The 17,210-nt window shown below is 45.8% G+C and overlaps 1 protein-coding gene across 3 annotated transcripts in view; it reads left to right on the top strand.

Annotated features, from left to right (window-relative positions):
• Nucleotides 1–17,210, top strand: part of myrf (myelin regulatory factor) — a 72,364-nt gene that overhangs the window by 3,816 nt on the left and 51,338 nt on the right. For all 3 annotated transcript variants that reach the window (XM_031802111.1, XM_031802112.1, XM_031802113.1), the window contains exons 2-3: nucleotides 12,063–12,153; nucleotides 12,748–13,038. In XM_031802111.1, the coding sequence (XP_031657971.1) occupies nucleotides 12,063–12,153; nucleotides 12,748–13,038 (382 nt within the window). The remainder of the gene's footprint in view (nucleotides 1–12,062; nucleotides 12,154–12,747; nucleotides 13,039–17,210) is intronic.

The following is a 17,210-nucleotide window of genomic DNA, read 5'->3' on the forward strand; positions in this document are numbered from 1 at the left end:
TCTATCTGTCTCTCTCCTCTAACTGTCTCTCTCCTCTACACACACACACACACACACACACACACACACACACACACACACACACACACACACACACACACACACACACACACACACACACACACACACACAACACCACTGGATAGTATCAGCAGATTTGTCTGGAGAAACTCAGTCTCTAACATCAGTCTGGAGAACCTCAGTCTCCAATAGTCTGGAGATCCTCACAGTCTCAAACATCAGTCTGGAGAACCTCAGTCTCCAACAGTCTGGAGAACCTCACAGTCTCCATCAGTCTGGAGATCCTCACAGTCTCAAACATCAGTCTGGAGAACCTCAGTCTCCAACAGTCTGGAGAACCACACAGTCTCCATCAGTCTGGAGAACCACACAGTCTCCAACATCAGTTTGGAGAACCTCACAGTCTCCAACAGTCTGGAGAACCCTACAGTCTCCAACAGTCTGGAGAACCTCACAGTTGTCAATAGTCTGGAGAACCACAGTCGCTAACATTAGTCTGGAGAACCTCATAGTCTCTAACATCAGTTTGGAGAACCACATAGTCTCCAACAGTTTGGAGAACCTCACAGTCTCCAACAGTCTGGAGAACCTCACAGTCTTCAATAGTCTGGAGAACCACAGTCGCTAACATTAGTCTGGAGAACCTCACAGTCTCCAACAGTCTGGAGAACCTCACAGTCTTCAATAGTCTGGAGAACCTCAGTTTCTGACATCAGTCTGGAGAACCTGATAGACTCCAACATCAATCTGGAGAAGCTCAGTCTCTAACAGTCTGGAATAGAATAGAATATAAATTGTTTTGGCGATATAGTGGTGTGTGTCTGTGTGTGTGTGTGAGAGAGGTTGTGGTTTAGTGAACTATGTGCTCAGTGACCTTTCCTGTGACCTTTCCTGTGACCTGAAGATGTATGTAAGCAGTAGTGTAAGTAGTGATATATTATCATGAGTCTCACTGAATGGACTCGGGTATGTAGTGACAGATATATTATCATGAGTCTCACTGACTGGACTCAGGTACGTAGTGACAGATATATTATAATGAGTCTCACTGACTGGACTCAGGTACGTAGTGACAGATATATTATCATGAGTCTCACTGACTGGACTCAGGTACGTAGTGACAGATATATTATCATGAGTCTCACTGACTGGACTCAGGTATGTAGTGACAGATATATTATCATGAGTCTCACTGACTGGACTCAGGTACGTAGTGACAGATATATTATCATGAGTCTCACTGACTGGACTCAGGTACGTAGTGACAGATATATTATAATGAGTCTCACTGACTGGACTCAGGTACGTAGTGACAGATATATTATAATGAGTCTCACTGACTGGACTCAGGTACGTAGTGACAGATATATTATAATGAGTCTCACTGACTGGACTCAGGTACGTAGTGACAGATATATTATCATGAGTCTCACTGACTGGACTCAGGTACGTAGTGACAGATATATTATAATGAGTCTCACTGACTGGACTCAGGTACGTAGTGACAGATATATTATAATGAGTCTCACTGACTGGACTCAGGTACGTAGTGACAGATATATTATAATGAGTCTCACTGACTGGACTCAGGTACGTAGTGACATATATATTATAATGAGTCTCACTGACTGGACTCAGGTACGTAGTGACAGATGTATTATAATGAGTCTCACTGACTGGACTCAGGTACGTAGTGACATATATATTATAATGAGTCTCACTGACTGGACTCAGGTACGTAGTGACAGATATATTATAATGAGTCTCACTGACTGGACTCAGGTACGTAGTGACATATATACTATAATGAGAAAAGACTTGAATGGTGAGACCTGTTGGACCATTTTATGACGATGACAATACTGGTAACGCAAAATAGACCTCTCGTTAAATACATCTCTTGTTAAATACACCTCTCATTAAATACACCTCTCTTTCCATACACCTCTCATTAAATACACCTCTTGCCGTGATTCAGGGCAGCTCATTCTCCAGGCCCTGAGAGCTAGAGGGTGGAAGGTTAGTGTAGTGTAATGTAGTGCGGGCAGTAGTTTGGCTCAGAGTCTCATGGTTCGTGGTTTACTGCTGGTCTGTGTATGGCCGCTAGAGGAATGCATTGTTTAGGACCAGCCAGGCTTACCAAGCTCACAGATGTTGTTTTATTTTCCACCTTTACAGCTTTCCGATCATGTAACATGTCAGTACTACTGGGCACAGTAATCTCTCTGGTCTACAGTAATCTCTCTGGTCTACAGTATTCTCTCTGGTCTACAGTAATCTCTCTGGTCTACAGTAATCTCTCTGGTCTACAGTAACCTCTCTGGTCTACAGTAATCTCTCTGGTCTACAGTAACCTCTCTGGTCTACAGTAATCTCTCTGGTCTACAGTAATCTCTCTGGTCTACAGTAACCTCTCTGGTCTACAGTAACCTCTCTGGTCTACAGTAATCTCTCTGGTCTACAGTAATCTCTCTGGTCTACAGTAACCTCTCTGGTCTACAGTAATCTCTCTGGTCTACAGTAACCTCTCTGGTCTACAGTAATCTCTCTGATCTACAGTAATCTCTCTGGTCTACAGTAATCTCTCTGGTCTACAAATGTTTGTTGCGTCATTATGTTACTTTTTAGGGATGATGTGTGAAGGAATTAGGATACTGTTGGACATATTGCTCTTTATGCATAGAGCTCGTAGGTCTTGACCAGTATTGGAATACTAAAGTACTATCCTAGAGTACTATCGTAGAGTACTACCGTAGAGTACTACCGTAGAGTACTACCGTAGAGTACTATCGTAGAGTACTACCGTAGAGTACTATCATAGAGTACTATCGTAGAGTACTACTGTAAAGTACTATCATAGAGAACTATCGTAGAGTACTATCATAGAGTACTACTGTAAAGTACTATCATAGAGTACTACCGTAGAGTACTACCGTAGAGTACTATCATAGAGTACTATCGTAGAGTACTATCGTAGAGTACTACCATAGAGTACTATCGTAGAGTACTACCGTAAAGTACTATCATAGAGTACTACCGTAGAGTACTATCATAGAGTACTTTTGTAGCATACTATCATAGAGTACTATCATAGAGTACTATCATATCGTACTATCGTAGAGTACTATCAGAGTACTATTGTAGAGTACTATCGTAGAGTACTATCATAGACACCTATAGTAGAGTACTATCAGAGTACTATCGTAGAGTACTATCATAGTACTATCGCAGAGTACTATCGTAGAGTACTATAGTAGAGTACTATCAGAGTACTATCGTAGAGTACTATAGTAGAGTACTATCAGAGTACTATCGTAGAGTACTATCAGAGTATTGAGTTTGAGTTGAGTTTGAGTTTATTTTTATTTTTACAGGGACAGTGCACATTAATCAACATTTCAGTAAAAGTGCCGGTTTTAGCCAGCCGGCTAATTTTCAACCGCAGTCCCTGGGCAGGTTATTAAAAACAATTACAATATAGACAATAGCAACATAGAACAAGCAAGACATAGCAACATAGGACAAGCAAGACATAGCATACAGACAGAGCAACATAGGACAAGCAAGACGTAGCATACAGACAGAGCAACATAAAACAAGCAAGACATAGCATACAGACAGAGCAACATAGGACAAGCAAGACATAGCATACAGACAGAGCAACATAGGACAAGCAAGACATAGCATACAGACAGAGCAACATAGGACAAGCAAGACATAGCATACAGACAGAGCAACATAGGACAAGCAAGACATAGCATACAGACAGAGCAACATAGGACAAGCAAGACGTAGCATACAGACAGAGCAACATAGGACAAGCAAGACGTAGCATACAGACAGAGCAACATAGGACAAGCAAGACGTAGCATACAGACAGAGCAACATAAAACAAAAAGCAGCAAGACAAAATTCATAAAAGCAACAAAAGTGTTTCCACACCTCACAAGCTACAGACAACAGACAACATGGAGAGCGGCAACACACAGCTAGGGACCATGTTCACAAATCTGATTGACCTTTAGCGATGTCTTCAAGCATTTTGTGAAAGTGTGATATGTGGTGCAGTTATGTGTGTCTGATGGCAGTGTATTCCAGACATGGGAAGCTCTCACAGAGAATGCAGATTTACTAAAGGTGCTTTTCCTTAGGGGAACTATACAGTCACCTCTCATGGCAGACCTTGTGGATCTGCTGCCATATGTCTGGGTTTTCTGTTTAACAAAAATATTGAGTGGAAGGGGAGCCAGGCCATTGAGGATCTTGAATACAAGACATGCGTCGGTGTATTGCACAAGATTTTCCCAACTCAAGAGCTCATGCTTTCTAAGGATGTGACAATGATGATGGCTATTGGGCTTCCTATCAAGCACTTTGAGAGCCTGTTTGTAGACAGACTGAATAGGTTTTAATGTTGTACAGCAAGCTTGGGCCCAACTAGTCAAGCAGTATGTTAAGTGGGGGAGTATCATAGATTTGAAGTACAGTTCTGCTACCTCTGTAGTCAAACAATTTCGTATAAATCGGAAATTAGCTAGGTTGAATTTGGTTATTTGAATTACCTTTTTCAGGTTGGAATCAAGTATGATGCCAAGGTACTTAAAATCGGATACCACCTGGAGCTTCTCCCCTGACACATAGACATCTGGCTCAGTTGCATCTGTTGCCCTCTTTGTGAAGAACATGCAAACAGTTTTTTTCACATTGAGATGCAAACACGAGTCACTGAGCCACTTTGTAACCTGGACCATTACAGTAGTGAGTTCTTGTGCAGCTTGTTGTTTGCTCTTTGCATGCACATATATCACTGTATCATCTGCATACATTTGAACTTCAGACCCATTACGGACAGAAGGCAGATCATTAATGTACAGGCTGAACAGGAGGGGCCCCAGTATTGACCCTTGGGGCACGCCCACATCATAGCTACGAGTGGGCGACAGCTCATTGCTCACTCTGACACACTGAGTTCTGCCTTCAAGGTATGATTTCATCCATCTCAAGGCATCAGGGGAAAAGTTGAACTTGGACAATTTTGTGATGAGAATCTCATGGTTAACAGTATCAAAAGCCTTCCTTAGGTCCAGAAACACAGCCCCAACAGCACCCCCTTTGTCCATCTTGGACTTCACATTTTCCAGATGAAAGCAGTTGGCCGTTTCTGTGGAGTGTTTCGCTCTGAAGCCAAACTGCATGGAGTGTAATTATCAGAGTACTATCGTTATCGTACTCTTCACCCCTCCCCTCCTCTGAACCCCCCCATGTCAATGGCATACTGTCTCTACCTTTCTTTCATTCCCTACTCTCTCTTCACTCTCTTTCTCTCTGTCTCTCTCGTTCCCTCTCTCCCTCTCCTAATCCTTGGAGCCAGGTCGGCCAGCCCAGGGTGCCAGGTGCTGTGTGTGGCGAACTGGTACAGCCCTGTCTCATGACTGGACTGGGGAGTAATCCCCATTACAACACACACACACACACACACACACACACACACACACACACACACACACACACACACACACACACACACACACACACACACACACACACACATACACACACACACACACACACACACACACACACACACACACAGTCCCACTCACATTTGTAAACCCAAATTGCGACTCTCAGGGAGGTCTCAGGAGAAAAACAGAGAGCGTTACCACGACAGCTGTAGGGAAAGAATCATATGAAAAATAGAGAGGGATTTTATCTTCTCATATTTTGGTTCAGGTGCTCCCTCTCATCTTCAACATGCTTTGGCTGCGCGCAGGTACAGTACACTGCCCTCTGACTATCTCTGTCTCTCTGACTATCTCTGTCTCTCTGACTATCTCTGTCTCTCTGACTATCTCTGTCTCTCTGACTGTCTCTGTCTCTCTGACTATCTCTGTCTCTCTGACTGTCTCTGTCTCTCTGACTGTCTCTGTCTCTCTGACTGTCTCTGTCTCTCTGACTATCTCTGTCTCTCTGACTATCTCTGTCTCTCTGACTGTCTCTGTCTCTCTGACTGTCTCTGTCTCTCTGACTATCTCTGTCTCTCTGACTATGTCTGTCTCTCTGACTGTCTCTCTCTGTCTCTCTTACTATCTCTGTCTCTCTCTGTGTGTCTGTCTCTGACTGTCTCTCTCTGTCTCTCTGACTGTCTCTGTCTCTCTGACTGTCTCTCTCTGTCTATATCTGTGTGTCTCTCTCTCTGTCTCTCTGACTGTCTCTCTCTGTCTATATCTGTGTGTATGTCTCTCTGACTGTCTCTCTCTCTGTCTATCTCTGTGTGTCTGTCTCTCTGACTGTCTCTCTCTGTGTGTCTGTCTCTCTGACTGTCTCTCTCTGTCTATCTCTGTGTGTCTGTCTCTGACTGTCTCTCTGTTTATCTCTGTCTCTCTGACTATCTCTGTCTCTCTCTGTCTATCTCTTTTAAAAATACATCTGTGTGTCTGTCTCTCTGTCTGTTAGAGGGGTTTCCTCATGTGTGTCTGTCTCTGTGTCTGTTAGAGGGGTTTCCTCATGTGTGTCTGTCTCTGTGTCTGTTAGAGGGGTTTCCTCATGTCAATCATGTTTGTTTACACGTGTCAGTCATTTTGTTGTTATTTGTGTTTTTTAATTTTGTTTTTCTATTGTGACTCGGGTTGTGGGACAAGTTGAGTGGAGAACGAGGAAGCTGAGATTCAGGGAACAGTTTCCGTTGAGTCAGACATTACATCTGATGAAGGACTATAGTTTACTCATGCTCCAACCATTCAGAGCGTCCGGTTTCTCAATATAATTCATGTAACTTGTTTAAAAAAATATATACATACAAAAAGTATTTTAAAAGCTCAGCTCACTACAGACCCTGGTTCGAATCCAGGCTGTATCACAACCGACTGTGGTTGGGAGTCCCATAGGGGCGGTGTACAATTGGCCCAGCGTCGTCCTGGTTTGGATGGTGTATGCCGTCATTGTAAATAAGAATTTGTTCTTAACTGATTTGCCTAGTTAAATAAAGGTTCATTTAAAAAATGTAAATGTTAAAATTACTTTGGAGCAAAGCCCAGGCCAGTGTGATACAGATGAATAACTAAGTCAGGCTAGTCTTTGGTTGTTGTATGGTGATGACAGTATAGTGATGACAGTATGATGTTGACAGTGTGATGTTGACAGTGTGGTGATGACAGTATGGTGATGACAGTATGGTGTTGACAGTATAGTGATGACAGTACAGTGATGACAGTATGGTGATGACAGTATGGTGTTGACAGTATGGTGTTGACAGTATAGTGATAACAGTATAGGGATAACAGTATGGTGATGACAGTATGGTGATGACAGTATGGGGATGACAGTATAGTGATGACAGTATGGTGATGACAGTATGGTGATGACAGTATAGTGATGACAGTATGGCATAGCACACTGGTCCCTGACCAACCACACGCACATAAAGGTTAAATAAAAAATGTAAATGTTAAAATTACTTTGGAGCAAAGCCCAGGCCAGTGTGATACAGATGAATAACTAAGTCAGGCTAGTCTTTGGTTGTTGTATGGTGATGACAGTATAGTGATGACAGTATGATGTTGACAGTGTGATGTTGACAGTGTGGTGATGACAGTATGGTGATGACAGTATGGTGTTGACAGTATAGTGATGACAGTACAGTGATGACAGTATGGTGATGACAGTATGGTGTTGACAGTATGGTGTTGACAGTATAGTGATAACAGTATAGGGATAACAGTATGGTGATGACAGTATGGTGATGACAGTATGGGGATGACAGTATAGTGATGACAGTATGGTGATGACAGTATGGTGATGACAGTATAGTGATGACAGTATGGTGATAACAGTATGGTGATGGCAGTATGGTGATGACAGTATAGTGATGACAGTGGGGTGACAACAGTATGGTGATGACAGTATAGTGATGACAGTACAGTGATGACAGTATAGTGATGACAGTATGGTGTTGACAGTATGGTGTTGACAGTATAGTGATAACAGTATAGGGATAACAGTATGGTGATGACAGTATGGTGATGACAGTATGGGGATGACAGTTTAGTGATGACCGTATGGTGATGACAGTATAGTGATGACAGTATGGTGATAACAGTATGGTGATGGCAGTATGGTGATGACAGTATAGTGATGACAGTGGGGTGACAACAGTATGGTGATAACAGTATAGTGATAACAGTATAGGGATGACAGTATAGTGGTGACAGTATGGTGATGACAGTATAGTGATGACAGTATAGTGATGACAGTAGGGTGACAACAGTATGGTGATAACAGTGTAGTGATAATGGTTGAAACTGTGTGTGTCATATTGACAGTCTGATGATCATAGTATGAAATTTGTGCTGCTGGGAATGTGATGAATTATTAACATTTATTAAGGTACACACACACACACACACACACACACACACACACACACACACACACACACACACACACACACACACACACACACACACACACACACACACACACAAATGAAATCATGTGCTTCTACAGAGCAGGCAGTGTTAATACATTATACTGTGCAGTACTGTAGTCTGCTGCACTGATGATGTGTTCTGGACGGTCATTCAGTTAGAATTGTATTCTCTCATACAATGGGATTGGAACTAATTCAGTGGTCATGTGGTTCAAGTCCATCCTGAGATCGGAAGGTTGGGGGTTCCATCCCCAGTCAAGTCATATCACAGACTCTTAAAATGGTTGTCATTGGTTACTGTCCTGCTGCAGGAGAAAGATGGCTAGAAAAATCAGCAGAGAACAGACATTCGATCAACAGACAGACATTCGATCAACAGACAGACTTTAGATCAACAGAGAACAGACATTAGATCAACCGACAGACATTAGATCAATAGACAAGACATTAGATCAACAGACAGACATTAGATCAACAGACAGACATTAGATATATTGATGAACACACCCAGTGAAACTCTGTCATCTCCAGAAGGGGATATTATTACATGATGGACAACTGATGCATTGAAACACTGGCATAGCACACTGGTCCCTGACCAACCCCCCCCCCCCCCCCCCCCATAATCTGAAAAGGGCAGTCTGTCTGTATAGCGGTTGTCCTGACAATCATAGCGTTGTTCCCTGTCGGGACACAGCTGGACATAGAGTGGAGCCAGGGATATGCATCTCACAGCCCTATCTAGTAACCCTACTGTTTCAACATGTCCTAGTGATTTACTGCCCCTATACTGGAAGTTACATTATCACACAGACAACCAAAATTGACGACATTTTGTGTGACTACGGCGCAAGCAAAATAAAATGGAAGTCCTAATTTAGAGGAGTAACAGTATAACTTTAGACCGTCCCCTCGCCCCATACCCGGGCGCGAACCAGGGACCCTCTGCACACATCAACAACAGTCACCCACCAAGCATCGTTACCCATCGCTCCACAAAAGCCCTTGCAGACCAAAGGGGAACCACTACTTCAAGGTCTCAGAGCAAGTGACGTCACAGATTGAAACACTATTTAGCGCGCACCACCGCTAACTAAGCTAGCCGTTTCACATCCGTTACACGGACACCACTCTAGTAGCCACACTTTCAAACTCCGATAATAACTAGTGATTTACTGCTAATTCGGACACAATATCAACGCATGAGTAGCGTCTGGATTTATGTAGTGCTCTCTTTGGATTCGGTTCTCTTCTTCTAATCCCCTGTGTTCACATCTTTCATTTTATCTATCATCTACAATGTGCAGTTACTCATTTTAGTTTCAGAGCTTTTTTTTGTTTATCACTTCCATTCCCAATGGCTCCCATTCCTACATCTCTCTCTCCTCTCTCTCCTCTCTCTCTCTCTCTCTCTCTCTCTCTCTCTCTCTCTCTCCTTCTGTATCCCCTGTCTGTCTCCAACCACCCCACTCCCTCTTCGTTATCAGGCCTGCCAGTCTGAATTTACTGCCAGTTTGGGCAGGGTGCACATCTGGTCTTTATTTAAGTGAAAACCATCCTCTTCCTCCTTTCCTCTTCCTCTCCCCCTCTTCTCCTGCTCCTCCTCCTCTCATTCGGTCCTTCTCATCCTCCCCCCCTTGGCTCTGGCATGTATTCATGAACCTTGTCCTAACAAGAATTGCCAAAGAACTTTTCATCTGAAGACACTCCATCTATAATCTCTAATTGTTTTTACACTCCCATCTTGCTGTCATCAAACACATGCTGATGTGATCCAGCTGTATGAGAGATAAACAACAGCACTCTGTACATTTCTATGAAACTATACCACCACGCACAGGGGACGATACGGACGAGACATGGCTGCTTCTAAAGATGGGGGAAAGACCACTGAATGAGCGGCAGAGAGCAACGAGAGGAATTCAGAGGTGGCTGAGTGCTGATCAAGTGAGATTTTAAATAGCAAGGGGTTTGAAGACAGAGGGCGAAGAGAGAGAAAGCGACACTAACACAGACATTTTTGACATTCCGAACTGAGTAGCAGCTTCATCTTTCGAGAGAGAGAGAGAGAGACAAGTTGTCTAACCATGGCCCACCCACTGTATACCTCTTTCTGACCCCTCTCTACCTAACCTCATTCACCCCTTCTTCACCTTTGTCACACTCACTCGCTTTGTTGTTGAAATCCCCTGTAGAAATAGTTTAAGTAAAATAGTGTCTGTGTACTCTACATGCTGGTGTTTCTGAGGATTATGGGGTAGAGTCACGTGGATTCGAGGAGCTTTGCCTGAGATGGGGTGAGTACGGTCCCACGTCCCTGGATGGAGTGAGGTTGAGATGGGTGAGAGAATAGAGGGATGAATTATTTCACACGCCAACACTTAAACCAAGCTAAAAACCATTGCTGGTGCACCCAATAGACTAGCACAATGTATAGGCTACTGACTGGTTGTTGATGAGGAGGAGGACGACGACGAGGAGGAGGAATCTTCGTAGTATACTTACTATTGGTTGAAATGGACATGTCAGAATTAGTACTTTAGATGTATTTATCATTAGAGAAAGTAGTTGTTTTTTTGCAGAAAAGAAAGGGAACATGAAGAACAATGTAGCGAGGTAAACTAAAGAACTGACTCATCTGAACCCAGCTGTCAGATGACCTGTCAACACCAACCCATCCTGTCTGAACACAACACTAACCCATCCTGTCTGGACTCAACACCAACCCATCCTGTCTGAACACAACACCAACCCATCCTGTCTGAACCCAACACCAACCCATCCTGTCTGAACACAACACTAACCCATCCTGTCTGAACCCAACACCAACCCATCCTGTCTGGACTCAACACCAACCCACCCTGTCTGAACCCAACACTAACCCATCCTGTCTGAACCCAACACTAACCCATCCTGTCTGAACTCAACACTAACCCATCCTGTCTGAACCCAACACCAACCCACCCTGTCTGAACCCAACACTAACCCATCCTGTCTGAACCCAACACCAGCCCATCCTGTCTGAATCCAACTGTCAGATGACCTGTCAACACCAGCCCATCCTGTCTGAACCCAACACCAACCCATTCTGTCGGGACTCAACACCAGCCCACCCTGTCTGAACCCAACACCAACCCACCCTGTCTGAACCCAACACCAGCCCACCCTGTCTGAACCCAACACCAGCCCACCCTGTCTGAACCCAACACCAACCCATCCTGTCTGGACCCATCCTGTCTGAACCCAACACCAACCCATCCTGTCTGGACCCAACACCAGCCCATCCTGTCTGAACCCAACTGTCAGATGATCTGTCAACACCAACCCATCCTGTCTGGACCCAACACCAACCCATCCTGTCTATACCCATCCTGTCTAAACCCATCCTGTCGGAACCCAACACCAACCCATCCTGTCTGAACCCAACACCAACCCATCCTGTCTGGACTCAGACATAAGATCCAGATGGCCATAGTCTTGGTCTTAGCATTCCCAAACAGTGAAACAGAATCCAGCATCACTCTCTATGGTCTAGTTCACTCAGGTGGTACAACTGATGTACAACACATTCTCTCTCTTTTCTACTCCCCCCCCTCCTCCTCTCTCTCTGTAGGTCATGATATTACCAGCTCCTTGGAGCCAGCGAACATTGACACCAGTATTCTGGAGGACTACATCAGTAAGGAGGACGACAGCACTGACATGTGAGTGGCTCCCGGGAAACGGTATAAAGTGTTTTGTAATTGAAAACGTAAATTGGGTTTTTCTTATTGGACAGGTCCAGGTATTCCCTCGCTGTTTCAGTCAGTTTTCATCCTTTTGGTGCCTAATGAACCGCACCTGTCTGTGTTGTCTGTCATTGTCATGCCAAACAACCACCGGAGTTAGCTACAACACAAACAGATCTGTGACCAGCTTATCAATGCGACCAAACAACATGTCTAACCAGGGTAGCGGTTATTAGGTGCCAAATGGGGGGGGGGGGGGGATGTGCTGAAAAAGGGATTTGTCCAACAAGAAACATAGGTTTTTGTTTTCCGTTGCAAAACGCTTTAATATGTTTTCAATTGAGTGCCCTGATAAACACAACCCACCTCAACACACAATAACCAATTCATAACATGCTATTCTAGGGACATTTCCAGTTGAACTAATATTAATGAACACAATCACATGGTTGTCTGACCTAGCTACTTTTAGATGAATGACTGTCTGGATAAGAACGGCAGCTAAATGATCAAAATGTAAAATATGTAAATATATAATATATATATATATTCTCCTCTGTGTTTCCCCAGCTGTTTTTCTGAGGTCCATAGCGGTGCCCCAGGGCCTAACTCTTACTCATCACCCCAAGCTGGAGTTTCCTCTTCTGGGGGTGGTTTGCAGTGTGGCGTGAACCCCCCTATCCTCCTCCGTCAGGGAAACCCCCACTCCCACCCCCAGCCCTGCCAAACCCCCTACCCCCCACCCCTGGGCCTGCTGAGACACAACAACTACCCCTGCCTGGGGCAACACAACCACCAGCAGAACCACCAGCAGCAGCAGGACCACATCAAGCCTGAACACAGAGGACACTACGCACCAGGGTGAGCTGGCGGGATGGGGGTGATGGGGGGTGAGGGACATGGTGAGGGTGAGGGTGAGGGAGTGGGAGTGGGTGATGGTTAGGGTGAGGGAAAGGGAGTGGGTGATGGTTAGGGTTAGGGTGAGGGAGTGGGTGATGGTTAGGGTTGGGGAAAGGAAAAGGGAGTGGGTGATGGTGATGGTTAGGGTGAGGGTGAGGGAGTGGGTGATGGTTTTTTATTTTTTATTTATTTCACCTTTATTTAACCAGGTAGGCTAGTTGAGAACAAGTTCTCATTTACAACTGCGACCTGGCCAAGATAAAGCATAGCAGTGTGAACAGACAACAGAGTTACACATGGAGTAAACAATTAACAAGTCAATAACACAGTAGAGAAAAAAAAAGAGAGTCTATATACATTGTGTGCAAAAGGCATGAGGAGGTAGGCAAATAATTACAATTTTGCAGATTAACACTGGAGTGATAAATGATCAGATGGTCATGTACAGGTAGAGATATTGGTGTGCAAAAGAGCAGAAAAGTAAATAAATAAAAACAGTATGGGGATGAGGTAGGTGAAAATGGGTGGGCTATTTACCAATAGACTATGTACAGCTGCAGCGATCGGTTAGCTGCTCAGATAGCAGATGTTTGAAGTTGGTGAGGGAGATAAAAGTCTCCAACTTCAGCGATTTTTGCAATTCGTTCCAGTCACAGGCAGCAGAGTACTGGAACGAAAGGCGGCCAAATGAGGTGTTGGCTTTAGGGATGATCAGTGAGATACACCTGCTGGAGCGCGTGCTACGGATGGGTGTTGCCATCGTGACCAGTGAACTGAGATAAGGCGGAGCTTTACCTAGCATGGACTTGTAGATGGCCTGGAGCCAGTGGGGGTCTGGCGACGAATATGTAGCGAGGGCCAGCCGACTAGGGCATACAAGTCGCAGTGGTGGGTGGTATAAGGTGCTTTAGTGACAAAACGGATGGCACTGTGATAAACTGCATCCAGTTTGCTGAGTAGAGTGTTGGAAGCAATTTTGTAGATGACATCGCCAAAGTCGAGGATCGGTAGGATAGTCAGTTTTACTAGGGTAAGTTTGGCGGCATGAGTGAAGGAGGCTTTGTTGCGGAATAGAAAGCCGACTCTTGATTTGATTTTCGATTGGAGATGTTTGATATGAGTCTGGAAGGAGAGTTTACAGTCTTGCCAGACACCTAGGTACTTATAGATGTCCACATATTCAAGGTCGGAACCATCCAGGGTGGTGATGCTGGTCAGGCGTGCGGGTGCAGGCAGCGAATGGTTGAAAAGCATGCATTTGGTTTTACTAGCGTTTAAGAGCAGTTGGAGGCCACGGAAGGAGTGTTGTATGGCATTGAAGCTCGTTTGGAGGTTAGATAGCACAGTGTCCAAGGACGGGCCGGAAGTATATAGAATGGTGTCGTCTGCGTAGAGGTGGATCAGGGAATCGCCCGCAGCAAGAGCAACATCATTGATATATACAGAGAAAAGAATTGAACCCTGTGGCACCCCCATAGAGACTGCCAGAGGACCGGACAGCATGCCCTCCGATTTGACACACTGAACTCTGTCTGCAAAGTAATTGGTGAACCAGGCAAGGCAGTCATCCGAAAAAACCGAGGCTACTGAGTCTGCCGATAAGAATATGGTGATTGACAGAGTCGAAAGCCTTGGCAAGGTCGATGAAGACGGCTGCACAGTACTGTCTTTTATCGATGGCGGTTATGATATCATTTAGTACCTTGAGCGTGGCTGAGGTGCACCCGTGACCGGCTCGGAAACCAGATTGCACAGCGGAGAAGGTACGGTGGGATTCGAGATGGTCAGTGACCTGTTTGTTGACTTGGCTTTCGAAGACCTTAGATAGGCAGGGCAGAATGGATATAGGTCTGTAACAGTTTGGGTCCAGGGTGTCTCCCCCTTCGAAGAGGGGGATGACTGCGGCAGCTTTCCAATCCTTGGGGATCTCAGACGATATGAAAGAGAGGTTGAACAGGCTGGTAATAGGGGTTGCGACAATGGCGGCGGATAGTTTCAGAAATAGAGGGTCCAGATTGTCAAGCCCAGCTGATTTGTACGGGTCCAGGTTCTGCAGCTCTTTCAGAACATCTGCTATCTGGATTTGGGTAAAGGAGAACCTGGAGAGGCTTGGGCGAGTAGCTGCGGGGGGGGGCGGAGCTGTTGGCCGAGGTTGGAGTAGCCAGGCGGAAGGCATGGCCAGCCGTTGAGAAATGCTTGTTGAAGTTTTCGATAATCATGGATTTATCGGTGGTGACCGTGTTACCTAGCCTCAGTGCAGTGGGCAGCTGGGAGGAGGTGCTCTTGTTCTCCATGGACTTCACAGTGTCCCAGAACTTTTTGGAGTTGGAGCTACAGGATGCAAACTTCTGCCTGAAGAAGCTGGCCTTAGCTTTCCTGACTGACTGTGTGTATTGGTTCCTGACTTCCCTGAACAGTTGCATATCGCAGGGACTATTCGATGCTATTGCAGTCCGCCACAGGATGTTTTTGTGCTGGTCGAGGGCAGTCAGGTCTGGAGTGAACCAAGGGCTGTATCTGTTCTTAGTTCTGCATTTTTTGAACGGAGTATGCCTATCTAAAATGGTGAGGAAGTTACTTTTAAAGAATGACCAGACATCCTCAACTGACGGGATGAGGTCAATGTCCTTCCAGGATACCCGGGCCAGGTCGATTAGAAAGGTTAGGGTGAGGGTGAGGGAGTGGGTGATGGTTAGGGTGAGGGTGAGGAAGTGGGTGATGGTTAGGGTGAGGGAAAGGGAGTGGGTGATGGTTAGGGTGAGGGTGAGGGAGTGGGTGATGGTTAAGGTGAGGGAGTGGGAGTGGGTGATGGTTAGGGTGAGGGAGTGGGTGATGGTTAGGGTGAGGGTGAGGGAGTGGGTGATGGTTAGGGTGAGGGAAAGGGAAAGGGTGATGGTTAGGGTGAGGGAAAGGGAGTGGGTGAGGGAAGGGGAGTGGGTGATGGTGATGGTTAGGGTGAGGGAAAGGGAGTGGGTGATGGTTAGGGTGAGGGTGAGGGAAAGGGAGTGGGTTAGGGCGAGGGAAAGGGAGTGGGTGATGGTGGGGGAAAGGGAGTGGGTGATTGTGGGGGTTAGGGTGAGGGAAAGGGAGTGGGTGATGATGGGGGAAAGGGAGTGGGTGATTGTGGGGGTTAGGGTGAGGGAAAGGGAGTGGGTGATGGTTAGGGTGAGGGTTAGGGTGAGGGAAAGGGAGTGGGTGATGGTGAGGGTGAGGGAAAGGGAGTGAGTGATGGTTAGGGTGAGGGTTAGGGTGAGGGAAAGGGAGTGGGTGATGGTTAGGGTTAGGGTGAGGGAAAGGGAGTGGGTTAGGGTGGGGGAAAGGGAGTGGGTTAGGGTGAGGGTTAGGGTGAGGGAAAGGGAGTGGGTTAGGGTGGGGGAAAGGGAGTGGATTAGGGTGAGGGTTAGGGTGAGGGAAAGGGAGTGGGTGATGATTAGGGTGAGGGTGAGGGAAAGGGAGTGGGTGAGGGTGAGGGAAAGGGAGTGGGTGGGGGTTAGGGTGAGGGAAAGGGAGTGGGTGAGGGTTAGGGTGAGGGAAAGGGAGTGGGTGATGGTTAGGGTGATGGTGAGAGAAAGGGAGTGGGTGATGGTTAGGGTGATGGTGAGAGAAAGGGAGTGGGTGATGGTGAGGGAAAGGGGGTGGGTGATGGGTAGGGTGAGGGTTAGGGTGAGGGAAAGGGAGTGGGTGATGGTGATGGTGAGGGTTAGGGTGAGGGTGAGGGAAAGGGAGTGGGTGAGGGTTAGGGTGAGGGAAAGGGAGTGGGTGATGGTTAGGGTGATGGTGAGAGAAAGGGAGTGGGTGATGGTTAGGGTGATGGTGAGAGAAAGGGAGTGGGTGATGGTTAGGGTGATGGTGAGGGAAAGGGAGTGGGTGATGGGTAGGGTGAGGGTTAGGGTGAGGGAAAGGGAGTGGGTGATGGTGAGGGTTAGGGTGAGGGAAAGGGAGTGGGTGAGGGTGAGGCTGAGCTGTCTGGGACTATAAATGGATAGATGGATGATGGGGAATGGTAGGCAACAGAAACTGACATGTTGGAATTATAGAGCAAGATGACAGATTATGCTACTACAGTATGTGGACACCTGCTAGTTGAACATCTCATGGGCATTAATATAATGTAATATTAATAATATATATTA

This window comes from Oncorhynchus kisutch, linkage group LG22 (genome assembly GCF_002021735.2).
Source record: "Oncorhynchus kisutch isolate 150728-3 linkage group LG22, Okis_V2, whole genome shotgun sequence".
NCBI classification, from domain to species: domain Eukaryota; kingdom Metazoa; phylum Chordata; class Actinopteri; order Salmoniformes; family Salmonidae; genus Oncorhynchus; species Oncorhynchus kisutch.